The sequence below is a fragment of the Populus nigra genome, chromosome 10, assembly GCF_951802175.1.
Source record: "Populus nigra chromosome 10, ddPopNigr1.1, whole genome shotgun sequence".
Lineage (NCBI taxonomy): Eukaryota > Viridiplantae > Streptophyta > Magnoliopsida > Malpighiales > Salicaceae > Populus > Populus nigra.
The window spans coordinates 3,292,321-3,312,497 of NC_084861.1; the positions used below are offsets into that span (position 1 = coordinate 3,292,321).

The following is a 20,177-nucleotide window of genomic DNA, read 5'->3' on the forward strand; positions in this document are numbered from 1 at the left end:
AAAAAAAAAGAGATTGTTAATAAACCAAAAAATTATATAAGAAAAATAAAAAAAACAACATACCTAAGAATGAGAAGAGAATAAAAAGCTTTTGAAAACTTATTGTAAGTTTTTATTTATTAAAAACAAAAAATAAAAACAAACAAGTTTTCTTATCTTGTCTTATATCTAAAAAACCAAAAAAAAAAAAAAAACGAAACGATATTAAACGGTGCCTAGCATTTTCAGCTTTTCCTCCCAGATGGTCCCAAATCACACGGATTGAAGATTGGAAGGAAATCAAGAGAGTGACTCGCACATAGATGCTTGATGCTGAAGTTGCTGCCCTTCTATTCCAGGTAATTCGAATGCGGTTCCCAGTTGATTGGCTCTGTTCGAAGAAAACAAGAACTCAAGATGATTCCGAAACCAAAAAGAAAAGTCGACCCTCAGCCTCTCATCAAAAGTGGTGAAATATCATCCATGCAGTGCTGTTTAGCCCCTACACCATAAGATATCCGCCACCTTCGTGTTCCAGACATTTTCCAAAATTTATTATACAAATTATTGAAAAGGGCACTTTCCTGGTGTTTTTGAATGCCATTTCCAATTTTTTTTTAATAACATGTGTTTTTGAGTCAGCTTGCACGCACCACAATTAATTCCACATGCCATAAAATTAACGACCATGTAAACCTCCAATGATCTTGAGATTTTTAAGATTCGAACTAGTGATCTCCAGAGAACAAATCTAGAACTTGACGAGTTGAGCTATACCTCTCAGGATTAAATATTAATATAATTTTGATTTTTTTTAAAAATTCCATTCTCTTTTAAAATATAATTCATGAGAGTTTCATTACGGGTCATTTTCAACATCAATATACTTTTGAATCCAAATAATATATTGTAACCATAAATGGAGAAGGGTTTTCGTGAACAACTATACATATAAATAGATCATTTAATCAATAAAAGAGAAGCAGGGAATCTTAAATCAAAATCCTAGAAGTAAAAAAGGATTTTGACAGAGAGTTCAAGTGTTATAATTCATGAGATGAAGGGGGGGAGGAGCAAGAAAGGGAAATTATAATATGTTAGTAACTCATTCCTTCTATCAATTTCATGCTTGTTTTTAATTTATATTGCTTTTTTAAAATAAAAAGAAATAGAGAAGAGAAGTGGGTCATATAGAAAACTTTGGTTAGAAAAAGATGTATTTTGGGAATAAAAACTAATAAAATAAAGATTTTCAACGTTGATCAAGGAGTTTTATTTTTAAGTAAGGATTGTTGATTTTCCTTTTGATACTAGAATAATTATTTAAAATAAAATACAAGGACTAAGTAAATAACTAAGACTTGATTGGCAAATATTTGTTGCGACCGGTCCAATAAAGGGGAAATCGTGGGGGATTTTTTCTCCAAGAAAGAAGAAAACAAAAAGGCCCAACAACCAGAGGCCTGAATCATTGTAGGCCCAAACGCAAATCGCGTGCTTACCCAAAAATCAAGTACCCTAAAAGCCCTAAAACCAAAGGCCTGAATCCCTCCAGGCCCAAACAAATGGCCCGAAGCCCTTCTTCTTTTTCTCTCTTCTTTGTGGCATTCAGTACGCTGTGTCTACTCTCTCTCTTCTGAGTTCTGCCACAAGAAGAAAAGTCTTTTGCAAACCATGCTAGACGAGACCACCCCGGGATCCCGCGCCAAAATTATAACCCACGCCACTCCCTTCCAATCCTGCCTGACACAATAGCGTGTCAGCGTGCCCTCTTTTCTTGATCCAACGGACTGCATTGAGAAGAGAAATGAAGGGCAAGGATGTTGCCAGAAGTGTTGATAGGTAAAGTCTTTAGGGTTTCTGTCCACTGCCCACTTGTTATCAGCGTCGAAAGATAGAGAAGGAAGGGTTTTTGGGTAAAAGAAAATTGGGGGCTTCACGAGAGAGAGAGAGCAAGGATTATTCGCAAGGGTTTAAGAGAAATGGATGCTGGAGTGAGGTTTCAAAGGAGGAAAGCAGAAGTTATGGCAGAACAAAGACAAACCTTGGGTTTAGCAAGCAGATGCTGCCAGTTGCAAAGCAGGAGGATTTTAGCAGATCTTGTTTAGGTATAATTTCTAAAACCATGAGATTGATTCGGGTTCAAAGCTACATTACATTTTAGTTTCTGGCTTTGTTTTGGATTAATGGGAACTGTTAGTACGAATTATTTAAAAGCCGGACTCACTAGCTGCCTGTAGCTAGTTGTGCCTTGATTTCTTGTGCTTTGCATGTAACTTCTGTGTGCTTGTGTAATCATCTAAATTGCTTCATCACTTTGCCCTTATACGTGACTTCACTTGTTAAGTTTTTTACATGTTTCAACTTAAATGCAGAAACCTGTTGACGCCTCCTTTTTGAATTTTGTGACTTGTTCGTAATTTTAGTGTTAAGTTTTGACCGAAGTCAATTTAAATGAATTACAAACACTTTATGATTGATATACAATGGATATTCTGATGACTCTTGAGTGGTATCAGTATGCATCGAATGAATTCGCTTTCCTGTTGTTTTCTGTGTACTGATTTCTCGAGCTGAGCCTGTTAGTAATAAAATGCTTGTGTAGTTAGCCCTGAAGCATAGGAACCAAGAATGACAACCTTTCTTGGAAAGGATGTTTAAGGGTGACATTAGATCTTCTCTTCACATAATCAAAATCCATGGACCATAGAAATTCTTAGTTGACCACTAGATTAGGTTTTACCTACGCTACCTTAAATTAGGGCGACCAACTCTACTTTATTTTGTTGAGTGAGTCCCAGGTTGCCATATTGACATGCATCAACCTTCCCTTTCCTTGTGGATTTAGTTATCATCACAATTGCTACTTGGAAGGATTAAATCCCATCTGTCTTTCCTTCTTCCATGGTTTTTTGAAATTGTTAAGATTTATGTTCCAGGCCAGTAATTATTTACTCTTACAATACTCCATTCAGGCTTTCCATCATCGCACAGAAAGTTGATCTTAGGTGCCCCCACTTTATTATTTTCTTTGGTTAATATTAAGAATAGAAGGAATGCTTTTTATAGCAGCAGCAACCTTCTTATCAGATTGAAGTAAATCTTTTAAGAAATTAATAGTAGGAACTGTGCTGTAGGTGTTTCAAGTTTCTCTGCAAGAAAGAGTTTTTTTTTCCTGGACTGTGCAGAATTAATTTTGGGCTTGTTAAGTGAGGTTTGAGATTGGAATTCCAGAGAAGCTGTAATTCTTTAATAAGGAAATAACAGATTCAGGTTTGCCTGGGGTTTCAAAAATGGACAGGCCTGGACACTGATATTACAGTAAATGAGACTATTTGTACTTTTATTATTTGATGAGGTGTCTGGGAGATGGCTATATTGATTCCTTTATTGAGAGGGATTGTTTTAGTAATTTATATAGCAATTTTAGGACTTTAGTGCAAGCTGAACCCACAAAGTAAAACCTTTAGTTTGTGTTGTGGGGTTTTAACTTTCAAGAGAACTAGTAAGCCTGAAATTGAGTAAGTACTTACTGATTTAGGAAGTTAGGGTTTCTCCAATTGAGAAGGAGAGCGTTTAGGAAGGGAAGAAGAGCTACAAGCTTTGTTTGTGAAAGATCCTTGTCAAGCTATTCCAATGATCGAAGTCCTTTGTATACGGTCACCTTGAGAATTTGAATATCCATTGAATATTTTATTATTAAACATATATTAATCAAGCACTAAATTTTACAGTTTAAAACAATCCATTATATATAGTAGCAAACCAGACATCCTCACACTCTAATATCTTACTATAGTAAATGCTTGTATACACTCTCACATAAAATAATTCTGCTAATTGCTAAAGGAGGATTCCTTAAAAACTCAGTTGCCTAAATATAACTTTACCTGATAAGCTAATGGCGTGAGAGGGGTTGGGAAATCATACCAACCACACAATTCAATACACCAATGCTTGACTGGTTGAGATCAACATGCATCATAATCTCTCTGAGGGCGGTTGCCTGATGGCTTGCCAATCTGTAGGCAGCTAATTGGAGGCATGGTAGGAGTTTTCAACTCTCCAAAAGTCTGCCAGCAGAACGGATCGTAGAGGTGATACTGTTCTTGTAGTGGTTTTAACTCTATGGTAGTTAGACTTACATCCATGCATGGTAGGGCATCACTGCAGGCAAAGTGTACAGGTTTTACTGTGTATGTCCCTCTTATGTTTTCATAGGTGATTCCTGATAGAGCTACTGCTGACGTTTGGTTTTTGCATTTGCTTTTGTCGCAATAGAATTGATCAATCACAATTGGAAGTTGAACCTCAGAGACTTGAATGTTTGAGAACAGTACTCCCTGTACAGAGCCTGATCCACCCTGCAGATGTTATAGTTGAAATTGCATGTGAGTCACACCTTGAGCAACTTGGTTGAATTGGAAATACTGCAATCTAGTTTATGGAAACCTTGTAAGCTAAATACAAAATGGCTCCAGCAGTTGCTTGAACCAATGAACTTGGTAATATCATGTATACGAAAAGACAGAACATTATGTTTAGATGTTGAAGAAACTCTTTCCGAGTTTTAAGTTTCTGTTAGAATGTTCATTCTAGTTTCAAAAGAGAGAAGGTGTCTCAGAATGTTCTCATTCTGAAGCTTTTAATAGACAAGGGTGTGTGCAAGAATATTTAAAATATCGTGGACCTTTCGAAGCTGAAAGCTTCATTTTGATTGAAATCTTTGTTAATTATATAATGTACTATCAGTCTGTGTGGCTTAAAATGTGTTTTGGTTTGTAAAACCCCTACAAATCGAACTAGATTTCTGGTTGCAGGTAGCAAATTTTGAATAATATGGCATTGCAGATATTAAGAATACCTGCCATGTCTTAACTCTGACACCTGTCATTGTGCCATGCATAACAACATCTCGCACAGTGATATTTGAGACACAGGCTTTTGTATTATCTTTTCCCAGACCTCCGATGCTGATTCCATGTCCTGGTCCGCAATTAACATTGTGTATGTATACATTCGTGCATCCAGTTTGTATAGAAACACAGTCATCTCCTGCATGACATTTAAACATTTCATTTTGTAATAATGATGACATAGGGACCTCTTAGGTCGGCTATCTAGTTCAAATTAATTGTCTTTGAGTTCGAAACTCCATTGCCTACTTGGATTCCAAATCGTTTACGTGTTGTGATCTTGTACTAATGCTGTCATTTCTGGTACATTATGCTATATATTGTGAGGCTTTTCTAGAAAGCAGAGTAGTAGAAAAAGGATGGAAGCAGAAGTTCTGATCACTGATAAAGACAAGAAAAATTGGAGGCGTGCAACAAAAGGTGTGTTCTTGTGCCTTTGGGGGCAAACCTAATCCTATATTGGACTGATTATGATTTAGGGTATGATATGTGTCAAATGAATTGCAGCCAAAATACTCAAAAGTGTGGAGGCTGTTGGTTGCCATGTGTCAAATAAACTGTGGCCGTTGAATGTCTGTATGAGAAGTTAACGAAAAGGATAAGGTGGTACCAATTTTTATCCCAGTTATCTAAATTATGTGGCGTTCTTTTGTCTCCGATTTCAACAGTAGCATCAAGTGTTAAAAAATTCCTTTTGTAGTGGCTGAGCCTCTAACCTTCTATTTGACTCTTCAGCTCCTATGTTTGTTTGTCAAGTTCACCCTACAGCCCCACACTGTCTAGTTAAATATATGATATGACAATATTATTTATCTTTAATCAATGTAATTACCGCAAGCAAGATCTGTGCTATGAATTAACACGTCTTTGGAGTTCTGCAGGTGGATTCCATCTGTATTTGGACTGTCACCGGGAGATGAGACTCTCATATCATGCACAGCAACTCCTACGCAGTTGTCAAACTTGAGGTGGCATTGCGGGCTGTTTTGAATTGTTATGCCTGTGACTGTCACATTGAAACTTCCATAAAATCTCAGTGCCTGCAAAAAGAAAGCATGTCAATCATGTTATAAAGTGCGTGCTCATGAATTGCGATAGAAATCTTCATGAAGTCCATACTGTGGGCTTGATGCTTGGCATTTTCCCGTCGAGCTCGTTTCTTATCTGCAACACAATTCAGAAAAGAGGCATGATCAGATTGATAGATACTGCAGATAATAATTGCAGTGGAAGGTACAAATTGAAGCCAATTACCGGCATTGGTGGGTGTTGTTGTACTGTGTTGTTCAGTGGAATAATGAGTTCCGATTCACTGTCTATAGGATCTTCAAATGGGTAGTCTTGCCACCATACTGAGCCACTCCCATCTATGGTGCCTTTTCCCTGAATTGTGATTCCGACAAGCTTGGTGAATTCAAGCCACTGCAAGAGACCTCTACCCCAAGCATTGGCGTTTGATGGGGCAATAATTGTGCCATCCAACTGAGAAAAAAAATTCATCGTATCATCATTCATTAACATGAATTACTGTCGTTTTCTCTGCTAACAAATTCTGTATTTGACACTTACTTGAAATACAATGTTTGCTTGGCAGTACGGACCAGAGAAAGAAATAGGTCCCACGAGGAATGCATATTCTGCTGGAACAATCATCGTTGATGCTGCCACTTTACAAGCTGCTGCCCATGCAGCTTGGAATGCCTGCGTAGCACCGTAACTCTATGTCAACCAACTGTATAGTAACTGTATACAATTATTGTTCATTTTTAAGGAATGGACCCCACCTTGGGGTGGTTCTGCTGTCTTTTCCTTTGTATTATTTGTCGGTGTTTTGGAGCTGTTTCAATGTGTAATTCTGTAATTTTGGTGAAATCAATTTGGTGCACAGCATTGCTGCAAGAACTGTGGAGTGGAGCAAATAACTCACGAGTCATGGCTGGTGGGGACGGATGGGGATTTAAGGTAAGGAGAGAATTAGTCCAGTTATGTAATTTTGAAAATTTAATTGACCTTTGGAATTGTATGAACCAAAGAAAAAAAAATGTATTGAATGCAGCTGTAATGTACTCTTGGAATCATCGAGAATTTTGTTTTTGGTGTTTTTTTATTTATTTATTTTGATATGTATATTTTTGAAAAAAAAAATATTTTGACAATTAATCGTTATTATATTATCAAACACTTTTAAAATATGCTATAAATTATTGTTAATAGTCTCCCTGAAATGCATGAAAATTTTTACAATGCCAAATCATGTTTCGTGGACTATACATGTGGAATATTGTGGGCATATGAAGGTGATATTTCGTGGACTATACATGTGGAATGCGGGCATATGAAGGTGATATTAGAGATTCCATATTGTTGCCCTTAATTTTCTATGACCTTGTTAGCAAACGAAATCTCTTGTTATTATATATATAAGATGAAATTGAAACCTGTTTTGTACCAACTTAATATTATGTAACAAGCAACTCAATACCTTTGTATCGTCGCTCTTGCCATTACCCTTGGCCCCAAAATCAAGCACATTAAAGGTGGTGGAACCTTTCTGTGGTGGACTTGGTTTTGGTGACTTTTCTTTTGGTGCAGGAGGAGGTAATGCTGGAGCTTTATGTGGAGGAGCTTTTGGTTTTGGTGCCTTTTCTTTTGGTGCAGGAGGAGGTAATGCTGGAGCTTTATGTGGAGGAGCTTTTGGTTTTGGTACTCCAGTATGGTGTTGGTGATGGCCGTTGCCATGGCTTTTCCCTTTCTTCTTGGCTAGAGAAGCTGAGTTTGATCTTCTCTGCCTCCAATGCTTGCCTCTCCTGGCAATGCAGGTATCAAAACTTGCAGACCAAACTAGAAAAACAATGAAGAGCATGAACGCGAGGCTTCTAAAGCTAAACCCTCCCATGTTTACCATAGAAGTGGCTCCGTGTAGGAGGGAGAGAGAGAGAGAGAGAGTATTTGAGAACAACAGAGCTCTTGAGAATGCCAAATAATAAATGATGGTAGGGTTTATATAGGGGGAGCAGTCCAAAGCTCATGAAACTGTATGTTGCACTCATAAGCAAAGATTATTCCGAATCTTCTGAAAATTATAGGTTTCAAAATTATTCATCCTTTTTCTCTCCTTTTCCCCTTTAATTAATTATCTTCTTTTCCTCTCTGTGAATTTTGGTTGGGCAACAGAGTTTTCCTCTGCCAAGCGTCAAAGTTTGTTGCATGTGACTCGTCGGCCACTTGTGTTTGTGTGCTACCACATTCTTCATAGATTGTCTTTCCAAGTTATAAGAAAGAAATGACAGCAAATACAAATTAAAGCGAGCTCTTTTAAATCTTCTTGTCCTGATTTGATGATTTTTTTCCCCTCCCGATTTGACTACCACTTGATATTTCCAAGCCTTTATCAAATTATAAGAAAGAAATGACAGCAAAGATAAATTTTATATATATATATATATTTAATTAAACATGCTTTTATCTTTTTTATATCTATCATTTCTATCCTATCTTCAAAAAAATTAATAAGAAAATTAATGTTTTTTTTTTTTAAAATTCAAAAGCACTTCCAACAACACTCACTGATAAGACATTTTTTTTCATGTAAAAGCCAAAAAGAGACATGTCAGTGGGTCTACAAGGGCACTGATTATAACTACTCTTTTATGGCCACATGCACGTTCACGGGCTAGAGTTTTGCTCTGTCCTCAGCATCATCACTCAGCCATGGCTACAATCTTCAAGCTAGCTTCCATTTTATTCTCTTAAAATTCTGTTTCTTTTCCCTTTAAGCAAGGAGAGAGAGGGAGGTAGAAGCATTTTTTTTTTTTAACGTAAGGAAATAAAACTACCCTATGTCTTAAAAGACAACAGATGACCTCACTTGACTTCTGTTTCGGCCACATCTTTTTTTATCTTGAAAAGAAAAGGAAAGCAGGGATTACACAACCCATGTAGCTCCAATGCATCACGTACCTGGCAGGAACTGTAAGAAGGAAACATCCAATACGCCCATGGTTTTGCCGTCTCCCTTGGATGATTAGATAAGTTTGAATTGGGGCTGGGTGCATGGAATGACAGTGTCCACCTACCAATAATGCAGCAACCCAGAAGATGAAAAAAAATGTTTTTCTTGAGGTCATGTTTAATCTCACCTTGGAAAGTAAGCAGGATTTAATGAAATTAATTCAGATTTGTGATCGATATGCCATCCATAATTTTGAGTAAAACTGCAAGGAGAAAAATAACCTAAAGAATTATTAATTATCAATATGCTTTTGTAACATATATATGCTCTCTTAATCACACCATTGTATAAAAAATCCATCAATCACAACCTTAGCTAGGTTTACAATCATGGATTTTGTTGATTTCAGGTAACATATTAGTATTAGTCTAATTATGTATTGGTTAATTAATCCTTTCTGTGTTCGACCATTCCTTGATCGAGTTAGTTTTAAAAGGGGGGGTTAGAATCTTATATATGATCATATGTAGAATTCAACCTTTAATTAGCTGTAAAGAGAAATTAATCTCTTATGTAATTCAACCTATCATGTGTAGATTTCAACCTCTAATTATTTATTAGCATTTGAATATCACAAATAGGACGAAATGTCCCTTTTTTCATATACCTTGTGATCTGGCTTCTCCTATGCCGATGGATACATAAAAGCTACACATTCTAAGAGAGAAAATTACATTACCGAAACTAGAAAAATAGGCCGAAATTAAATTAATATGGGTATGGTAAAGTATAAACACCTGTAAATGGCACCTTTTCGGTCTTAATTATGACTTGGAAACCATTGAATTATTTATGATTTAGACTCGTCGAAAGAAAGGATTGCTGTGGGGGGAGTTATTGGCCGTCTTTTTGTGCATATGTATAGGCTCGTGAACTTTGAGTTATCATCTCGTGAACTTGGAGTTCCTTCACCATCTCCATTATCAATTTGGCCGGGAAATTGCTTCGGCCACTAACCGAGGCATGAAACTTCGTACGTTATTCTTAGCCGACATGCATGCATATGCTTTTATCCATATATTTCAACACTTCACTTTTGGAAGCTTAGCTAATTTGCCCATTCTTGGTCCAATCATTGTTCGTATTCAGATTTTATTCACATGCAATTGGAAGTTTAATTAGCTTTGTTTATAAATATTAATTAATGTGGTTAATTAAATCACGTATACATCTTGAACTATATTCGTACGTACGTGTTATATTACATGATTTTTATAAAATAACATTGATAAGTACTAGCTATGTGTACTATTCTATTTTAAAATTATAATTAATCTCTATAGTTTTTTTTAGATAAACTCAATTATGATGTATAGATAATGATATGTTTTGTATATATAGCAATTATCAATGTGTGTGTGCGTGTATAAACAAGTCCCAGATCCTAATCATGCCCTCCTCCTTGTCTAACTCACCAACTCACCATGATAATACATGAGTACCCTAGGCCTACTATATTAAAAAACTTTAAAAACTAAATAGAGTTTCATTGTTAATATAAAATCGAGGTACATAAGAAATTAGATTTATAGATTTTTTATGTTAATTTTATTATTTTTAAAAAAATTTGCACTCTGAATATGTATTTCTGTAAAAAACTTCATTGGACTTGACTCACGTCCAAGAACCGTAACCTACAAGATAAAAATATTTTCACTTAAATATATTTATAAAAAACAAATAAAAAATTGAATGTAGTTAAAAAAAATTATCATCTGTTTTGCATGTAAAACAAACGAAATAGAGCTATTGATATGTGTGGTAACGGAACCGTGAACACACTGGCTCCGGTTCCTTGCACTAGATTGTAACCGTGGGGTGAAATACTAAATAAGAATGAGAATGAAAAAATTATTTTCACAAGATTGAGTATCTACTTTGTCATATCAAACTATATTTATTTTATCATTAAAATTTAACAATTAGAAAACAATATTTGATTAATGTGTAAGCTTTGAAAAAGTTTAAAAATACTTAGTTTGTTATTGCATTAGTTTTTATTTTTTAAAATGTTTTTTAATTATTTTTTAATTGAAAATTATTGAATTAATATTTTTTAAAAATATTTTTCAATAATTTTTATATATTAAAAAATATATTATTTTAAAAACATTTTAAACTACAATATTAAACATTGAAAAGAAGAATATATAGCTATCGTATTCCACAATGACGCAAGAATGTTCTCACTCTTTCGTGTATAATGGATTTCGTTTGGAAAACAAAATGTTTCGTCCTATTAGAAGGTTCAGATCCGGGTTTCAAAAGTCAAGGCACCATATCTTGAAAATGTGCTCGTGTCTATCAATATTTTATTTTATTTTCTTTATATATATATATATATATATATATATATATATATATATATATATATATATATAAAAGGAATCATTCGTAGTGCTATAATTAAATCCCATTTTTATAAACAAACTTGAGATCTCAAGTACGATTGTTCAAGATTTATCAAGAAACAATGGTTGCATAAACTATGTTTTTTCTTAGTAACTGTTCTACATATAAAGATAGTTTATGATTTATCAGTCAGGATATTAAATATTGAAAAATAACATATTAAATATATTCAAAGGTACTAGAAAAATAGGAATTGCAATAATCCTTCATTTTAAGGAAATGGAAGGAATTACAATTTTCAAGTTGGGACAAAATGCATACTGATTCCAAACTTATTAAGCCCGAATTATCACATTACACAACTGGATTGGCTTAAATCAATAAAATAAAATATTAATTCTTTTAAAATAAAAAATCAAAATTATGTTGTCTTTAAAAAAATAAAATAAAAATCAAATCAAGTTTTAATAGGGCTGACTGGATCATGAGTTGACCCATTAGATCATTCAAATTAATTTGGATTGGACCATTATATTTAGATAATGTTTGGTATTTTGGTAGCAATTGCTTTTTAATTTTTTTTTTCAAGTTTAATAACTTTGTTGGATTCTAGATTGGACCATTATATTTAGATAGTATTTAATATTATGGTAGTGGTTCCTTTTTAAAAAACAAATTTGTTTGGAAACACATCTAAATAAAATTTTAAAATCAGCACATCTTCATCAAAATAAAAACTTTCCGAAAAAAATCTTCATTACTTAATAAATAAAAGAGTTTAGATATCTATCCTCTATTTATCATAATTATTTGGATATCTATTACATGAGTATGTACTATTTATTATTAAACATGAAATAAAAAAAGTATATATATAATTGAGTTATGTATACATATAAGTATTAAATGATAAAATTATAAATATTATGCATATATGCATATCATGTTAATTTTGAAATATATATATGATTCTAATGTGTATATCTTAATCTAGTTTTGAGTCGAGCTTCATAATATTTATATATTTTCTAATTCGAAAAAATAACTATAAAAAAATGCACTCATTTATATTAGTATTAATCGAATTGGAATTAAATTTTAATGCCTTGCTATTTGTTATTTGTTGAAGCAATTGAGTATTTAATTAATCTAACCTATCTAAGTCATATCATGCAAAGCTCCATTAATCTAACCTATCTAAAGGAACAAATCAATAACTTATTAGGATGGCAATTAAGATCCTATTCATGACAAAAAATCAAATTTGCCTGATATTGGAACTCTTTGGCTAGCAATCACCTATTTTTGTTGCGATTTTCCAACTTATCTTCAATAATGAATGCTTGATATTTTGTTTTCTTGTCCTATAGTCATGCTATCTATAAACTATAGAATTTATGAGAATTTTATTTTTAATGGTTTTATATATGTAAAATATTAAAATACTTATATTCCTTATTTTTCAACATTGAAAATCTAGTCTAAAAATCTCCCCAAATGAATCCAATTGAAAAAAACAAAAAACATACACACAATAACAATTAAAGAAACATTTTTTTTTGCCCTCCATTTGTTTTTTTAGCTCATTCTAAATGTTCAAAAATTGTAAAATAACTATTTAAGGCTCAGCAACCATTGGAAATCCATGAGACTCAAACTTGGTTAGTGGGAAAAAAATTTTACATAATTAATGAAGAATTTGAGTTTGTTCCGTGAAAGAAACTCACTCATCAACCACCACCAACATCATATTAATTTGCTTGACACCAAAGACATTATTATTGGGTATTTGTAGTGATGGTGAAGTTTGTATTATATTTATAATTCATCAATTATTTGTCAAGGAAAAAATCTAGATATCTATATTTTAATCATTGAGTTTCAGATATTTATTTAGTGTCTATTATGCAAGTATAATTTATTATTAAACATGAAATAAGAAAATAATATACTTAGTTTATCAATGTATTATATAACAAAATTATAAATGTTATATATGCATGAGCGGATGCCTGTGTGTATTATATTAATATTGAAGTATATATGTTACATTGAAACTCAAGTTTAATAACTTTTCTGGATTCTTGGGCCATTAATTATATATATATATATATATATATAGAGAGAGAGAATGGTGATAGTGGTTGTTTTTGCTTGAAAACATATCAAAATAAAAAATATTTATTTATTAAATTTTATTTTGACATCAACATATTAAAATAATAAAAAACATAAAAATATTTATTTATTAAAAATATATATATATATTTTAAATACAAGCAGAAACAAACATTCTCGTAATAACCTCACTGCGGCAGCTCTACCAGTCCCGGGATCAGCGGACATTATCTGGTGGTCATGAACTTTGGTCTAACAGGCTACCACACTATTAGTCCCTTTTCTAGACAAAATCATTTGATTGCTCCTTCAATTAATATTGAATTAATTAATAAAACATTATGTTAGGTGGGGTCGGGTCCCGGATTGTTATAGAATATGAAGACGACACAATATTTTATTGTTGCGGTTGCTATAGTTGTTTTATAAACATGACATAAAATATGAATAGTAAAGAAGATGGCATTTTTTTTCAAAAAATAATTATTTTTTAATTTTTCCTATATTGATTTGTTAGTTTATTTTTTAATTTTTTTTCATCCTTATATTTTGTTGATTTTGAATTAATTGTTATAACTTGTTTGGTTTGCTTTTTAATAGGTTATTAAAATACCAACTAAACATATTGATATTTAGTTGTTACCTAATTTTACAAACGTTTACTAATGTTATCATATCATTAAATAAAAAAAAAACCTTAAAAAAGAAAGTTTAACTTAGCGGAGTCCATGATCCAGGGTGTGAGTTTGATGAGTTAAGTCACGAAACCAAAATCGATTAAATATGTCTTCGTCTTAATATTAAAAAAATATCATGTTGATTTTTTTAAAGTCAAATCACGCTTCTACCATCTAGATTACCTTTGGACTCACTGTTAGTTTAATATACTCTGTAGTCAATTGATTGGTTACGTGTGGCAATTATTATATTCATGTAAATACATATTTATAATTAATAAAGACTTAATTTATCTTTAATATTCATATAATATTTGATTAATGTATCTATAGTAAAGATAAAGTCCATTGGACAAAAATACTTTTCATAGAAAATTATAAAATTGTTATAATTATGAGATTCATATTGCATCAAAACATCATTTCTAAAATATTCTTGGTCGATGCTCTTTTAAATACTGGACATTCATTAGTGTCATAAAGACTGATACATATTATGTTTTTATTTTATTTTTTATGAAAGGAAACATATGTTCTTATAAGCTGAGGTATAAGGGATATTTAGAACTAATATGTAGGTGTTTGTCATAAGACATGTATATTGAACTAACCCGCATGAGAATTTCATATGAAGAGATCACCTACGTCTATGAAAAGACTCATGTGACAATTGTGTAAATGATCTTTAGACTTGAGATTATTAAGTTATCTTATATAGAGAATGTTATGCTTTGATCATATTACATATTATCTTAATTAATGTAATGAAAGGGTACACATTGAGTATAATATACGAAATAAAATTTGATGTTATCCATATTAGGAATTAATTCTATATGTGAAATAATTTTTTTTCCTAAAAGACAATTTTTGCTCTCATGATTTTTGAAATCAAACAAAAAAAAAATTGTTTCAAGCCTTGATTATTGTTCCGGCCATGACTGGTTGGAGCTTGGAAAATCCAGCCAGAATCTGGAATTCTAGCTGGATTTTGGTCAATGTATATAAAAAAATATGGTTACGCCTCCATCAGAGGTAGCTCTTGCACCTCTAGCTTGTGTTGCTTGTATAAGCCAAATCACTTAAGGTTGGAGAGGCAGTAGCCAAGGGCTGCTTCCCTCTGTAATGCAACATCAATTTGACTAGCGCTACTTGAGATGTAGCATGAGGCAGTAGCCTCACGCTGCTACATGCAACGACAACCTTTGTTGTCGTTGCTCATAGCTGCTGTTGACTTGGGCAGCCCATGCCGGTAGCAACAGCTGTAAGAAGAAGAAGAAGAAGGGGCAAAATTTATGATTCTACCCTTGCAACCTTTTTAGGGTTTTTTTAGGGATAGAATTACAATTCTACCTCTGCAACTTATATCTAATCACTTTTAGTATATTTGGGGCTGAAATTATGGTTTTAGCCCTTCAAATATAAAATAATGATTTTATATTAAAATTAAAATCTTAAATTAAATTAATTATAGAATTAATTATTCTAATTAGATTATGATTGAATTAAAATATTTAATTCAATTTTTTTGACTTTTTTCATATCCTAACATGATTAGGATTTAATTAAAATGTTTAATTAAATATTGCTTAGAAAAATGGTTTTTCTAAAGTAAAGAGAGTTTTTAAATCAAAATTTTATTTAATTAATCCTAAAATAGCTTAGGATATTAATAAGAATTTTAATGTGATCAATTTTCTTATTAAATTTTAAAAAATGTTTTTCATGGAATTTATGTTAAATAAAATTTGTTTTGTTTGGGAAATTATCATGTTAGATTTGATTGAATATTTCTAAGTGTTAGAAATATTATTTTATAGTACCACATAAAGTCAATAATTAGAATTGAAGCATACAATGTAATTTATCATAATATTAAAATGTTTTTATGCATGATGGATGATTATGAACATTAAAGACCAATGTGATTGTGTTTTTATTTTATGGTTGTAATTTTTATAAAATAGGGCCTACGTTTCTTGTCTTATCTCTATTTTTCTTCTAGGTTGTAATTTTTTTCTCATATAATTTTCATCGAATATATAACTCGAGATTTCTTAATTAAGTATGTAAATGTTATGTAATTTAGAAATATAAAAATTTAGATGGGAAATTATTTTGTAATTCAAGACGAAGAAAGAAATGGCGAGGAAGGTTACTACCAAGGTGCTTGCGAAGGACTTATGAAAATTTACAGCAGCTAACTAGGATTTGACCATCTAATTCCCTTTAATGGCTCAAGGAGATTAACTTAGATATATATATCCTAGCATTGTTGATCCAGTTATCCTATACTATGATAACAATGGAGTACTTAAAAAATTCAATTTGACTTGATAAATCAATGAAATAAAGATATAAAGATATAACAAGTACCTACCAAAGAGAATCTAGAAGATCCTCTTCTAAGTCACCATCCATGCAGAAGCATTAATGTTACATGGAGCACTATGGTATTAGATACATAAGCCATTAACTTTAGTGCAAGTAGGAGATTGCTAGTTTAATATGCTCTTTGGCTAATTAGTTGGTTACACATGGTATTATTATATTCATGTAAATATATATTATAATTAATAAAGGTTTAATTTATCTTTAATATTTATATAATATTATATTAATGAATCTAATATTTGATTAATGAATACAGAGTAAAGATAAAGTTCATAGAACAAAAATGTTATGCAAAGGAAATTATAAAGTTATTATAATTATAGAATTTCTATTGCATCAAAGCATTGTTCCTAAAATATTTCTGGTCGAAGTGCTCTTGAATTTTGGATATTCATTAGTGTCATAAAGACTGATAGATATTATGTTCTTTTTTTTATGAAAAGAAGCAGATGTTCTCATAAGCTGCGGTGTAAGGGATAATTATAACTAATACATAGGTGCTTGTCATAAGACATGTACATTGAACTAATCCACATGAGAATTCCATACGGAAAGATTACCTATGTATATGGAAAGGCTATCATGACGGTTGTGTAAGTGATTCTTAGATTTAAAATCACTAAGTTATCTTATACAAAGTTTTATACTTTGATCCTGTTACATTTTATCTTAATCGAGGTAACGGAATTGCAGACATTGGGTATAACATGAACTATACGAAGGTACTCAAATGACCAAGAGATGATTCATTACTCTAGGTGAATCAGGGAAAATGTTACATCGGTTCTCAAATAGTATTGATTGAGAAATTCTTTACCAAGGTGGAATGAGATTTGAAAATTATTTCAAATATTATTCAAATAATCAATGATTATTATGTAGAGAATAAACATAATTTAACATGACAGACATACTTCATGCTTTAATGTTAAATCGGAATATTATTGATGAAAGAATATTAAAAACACCGAGAAACCGGTAACTGAAAAGTTAAGTCAAACCACTAATGATTTTTCTAATATTTTGGGGATCATGACACGTTACTAAACGATGCACCATATCTTCAAATATATATTAATCAATTGTTGAATTGATAACAAATTAAATTATTTAATTTATTTAATTCTACTTAATTAGAATTATAATTTATATTTGGGCCAACATATTAGGAACCTGATGGGTCATACACATTAAGAATCATTAGTCAAAAATTAAACCGGGATGATTTAATTAAGTATGACTTGATTAAAATATATTTTAGAAATTAAGGGCTAGAATATAATTAATATATGAATTATATTTCTAAACCTAAAAAAATCAAGTAAGGACTTGATTGAGTTAATTTCTAAAATTATCTTGAATAAATATATGGATATTATTCATGCAAAAAATTGATATTTTGCTAATTTATAGGGTTTTTTAGATTTCTCTATAAATAATAAGTTACACCTCTTATTTTTAACAAAGAATAATTGTTTGTTAGATAGAAAAACTATGTAAGTTACAAAATAGAGAGCTAACATTTTAGACATAGCAATCACTCTCTCTTAAATAGGAATTTAGGAGATTTCTCACTAGTGGTTTTTATGGATTACCGTTAGAGGCTGAAAAGTTGAACAACTTATGATTTGTGACAACCTAACATTTAAAGAATTATTCAAAGTCGAAGAAGATTAGATCTTCAGGTAATAAATTCTCAAATAACTTTAGATCTGTCTAATAAGATCCTAGGGACTCCCGAATAATTTTGTTTTAATTTATTGTTTCCATTGCGTGTATGATATTTGAGAACCCAACATTCACTAAGTTGACTAGGTCACGTAGGGACAACTTTCATATAAGTTAATTTTAAATCCGGGTTAGGTAAGGAGTCAGGCTAAGAGAAGGTTGACCTACTAGGTTAGACTTAATAACAATGTCAAATAGTTTTTTTAAAAGAAAAATTTCAGCTTTTTATTTTTTTCATTATATTAAATCTTTGTTTTTTCCTGATTCTATTAATCAACATTTGGTTGATTTTGAATTGGTTTTCATAATTTATTTTGGTTTGCTTTCTATAAGGTTATCACAGTCTCAAACAAATGTTTTAATATGTGGTTGGTACTCAATTTTGCGGGAATCTATTTTTTTTATCAAATCATTAAGTAAGATATAGTCTCAATAAAACAAAGTTGTTAAACCATATGTAGCTCATTATTTAGGTTGCAGGTTTGATGAGTTAATCTGTAAAGTCTTGGTTGATCTATAATATGTCTACATTTTAATATTAAAAAAATATGTCATTTTAATTTTTTTTTAAAGTTAAACCACTATTTAAAAATCATTTAGATTATCTTTATACTCACAAAGTTAACTAAGTTATTTTATAACAACTTTCACTCGAGTTAATTTTAAACTCAATATAAACAAAGAATCAAGAAATTTTTTTAATATTAACCTAGGTTTAATAACACTAAATAGTTTCTTGACATTGTTTTACTTTATTTTTTTTATCTGACCCTTGCAACATAGGACAGGTCTGAAAACTAGTGCACATCTAAAAGATTCTCATGGTAAATTAAAGTACTCTTAAAACCAGAACAATAATGATCATCATTAATCATAAATTCACTTATTTATTAATACTTAACCTATTCAAAATTCAAACACCATATATACTTTAACTCTGATAAACAATCAATTATATATTCACTGTCTAGTTAATTGATTACAATTATCTCTAGGAAACTCATAATCATGTTCTATTTGTTGGGTTATAATCTAAACTCAATTACCTTTACATTCACATATATTTTATCGAGTGGATCCCTCTGTAATAATCACAAACAATCTCCTAACTATCTTTGAGTGTTGCTATATATTAGGTAATTTGCAACCCTTTAATCTCTTATTAATCATAACTCCCTTTACAGTAGTAATTAAGGTGCTGCTTATGTTAAAACTAGACAAAATTTGTATAAAAATGATACATAATTAATGTATTATTACGGTCTAACAAAGAACTTCTTTCAAACACCTAAACCCAACAACTTGTTCTTTCATATTTATTTATTAATTCAATTATCTCAGCCCTTAAAACAACCATTAAACACTCTTAATCCGTTTTAATGATCTCTAATCCAATATACCTTTTAGATTTGAGTATCAGATACAATTTTTTTTTGGTTAAAATCCACGAATCTTGCATAACTTTTATGGTTAGAAAATCTTAATCAACGCATCACAGTCTTTGATCAAAAGAGAGACAAGCTACTCACCTAATGATAAAGAAATCAATTGTAAATCTTCTATTGCTTGTGATCGATCTTGTTTTGGATCCTTTTTCTGTCTATACAAATAGTAGAAACCTGTTAGCTAGGGTTTCTTAACCATCATGTATGTGCTTGCGTGCATGCACTTTTGTATAGTTAAAGAAACCCAGCTCATAATTCATGTTTACAGTGAGTTTAATGGATTGAGATATGACATAACCTCTTAATTATGATAAATATTATTTTGAATTGGATGGAAGTAATGTTATGATATTGCACTACTATAAATATAAAAAATTATAATTTCAGTTTTTTTTTATAAAAAAAAATAGTTATAATTTTAATACATAGTGAGAAGATATTTTTATTTTTAACAAATAAATAAATACTTAATCTCAATTGAAAAAGAAAACAAATAGAAATGAAGATTGAAAATGATGTTTCAGTATTTCTCATTTATTTTGTTACTCAAGTAACT

At 31.2% G+C, this 20,177-nt stretch overlaps 1 protein-coding gene and 1 long non-coding RNA gene across 3 annotated transcripts; one reads left to right on the top strand and one right to left on the bottom strand.

Annotated features, from left to right (window-relative positions):
• Positions 1–1,563: 1,563 nt before the first annotated feature.
• Positions 1,564–6,997, top strand: LOC133705348 (uncharacterized). The gene is made up of 2 exons (XR_009844250.1): positions 1,564–2,087; positions 5,777–6,997. It is a non-coding gene; the product is annotated as an uncharacterized LOC133705348 (long non-coding RNA).
• LOC133705347 (polygalacturonase At1g48100-like) lies at positions 3,660–8,117 on the bottom strand. Of its 2 annotated transcripts, XM_062130489.1 has the most exons (8): positions 7,511–8,115; positions 7,378–7,447; positions 6,465–6,596; positions 6,150–6,377; positions 6,015–6,059; positions 5,728–5,935; positions 4,844–5,034; positions 3,660–4,343 (listed from the first exon to the last, which is right to left on the bottom strand). In XM_062130489.1, exons 1-8 carry the CDS (start codon positions 7,798–7,800, stop codon positions 3,951–3,953), a joined length of 1,557 nt encoding a protein of 518 aa, XP_061986473.1. In that variant the 5' UTR covers positions 7,801–8,115; the 3' UTR covers positions 3,660–3,950. The 2 variants fall into 2 exon arrangements, with proteins under 2 accessions (XP_061986473.1, XP_061986472.1); XM_062130488.1 differs by having other exon boundaries at positions 7,378–8,117.
• Between the last annotated feature and the right edge of the window lie 12,060 nt (positions 8,118–20,177).

Coding starts and splice junctions, on each gene's coding strand:
- LOC133705347 (XM_062130488.1), bottom strand. CDS start 7,800: ATGGTAAACATGGGAGGGTTTAGCTTTAGAAGCCTCGCGTTCATGCTC. Junction 6,378..6,464: donor AAGCAAACATTGTATTTCAA/GTAAGTGTCAAA, acceptor TTTTTTTCTCAG/TTGGATGGCACAATTATTGC. Junction 4,344..4,843: donor TCAGAGTTAAGACATGGCAG/GTATTCTTAATA, acceptor TAACATCTGCAG/GGTGGATCAGGCTCTGTACA.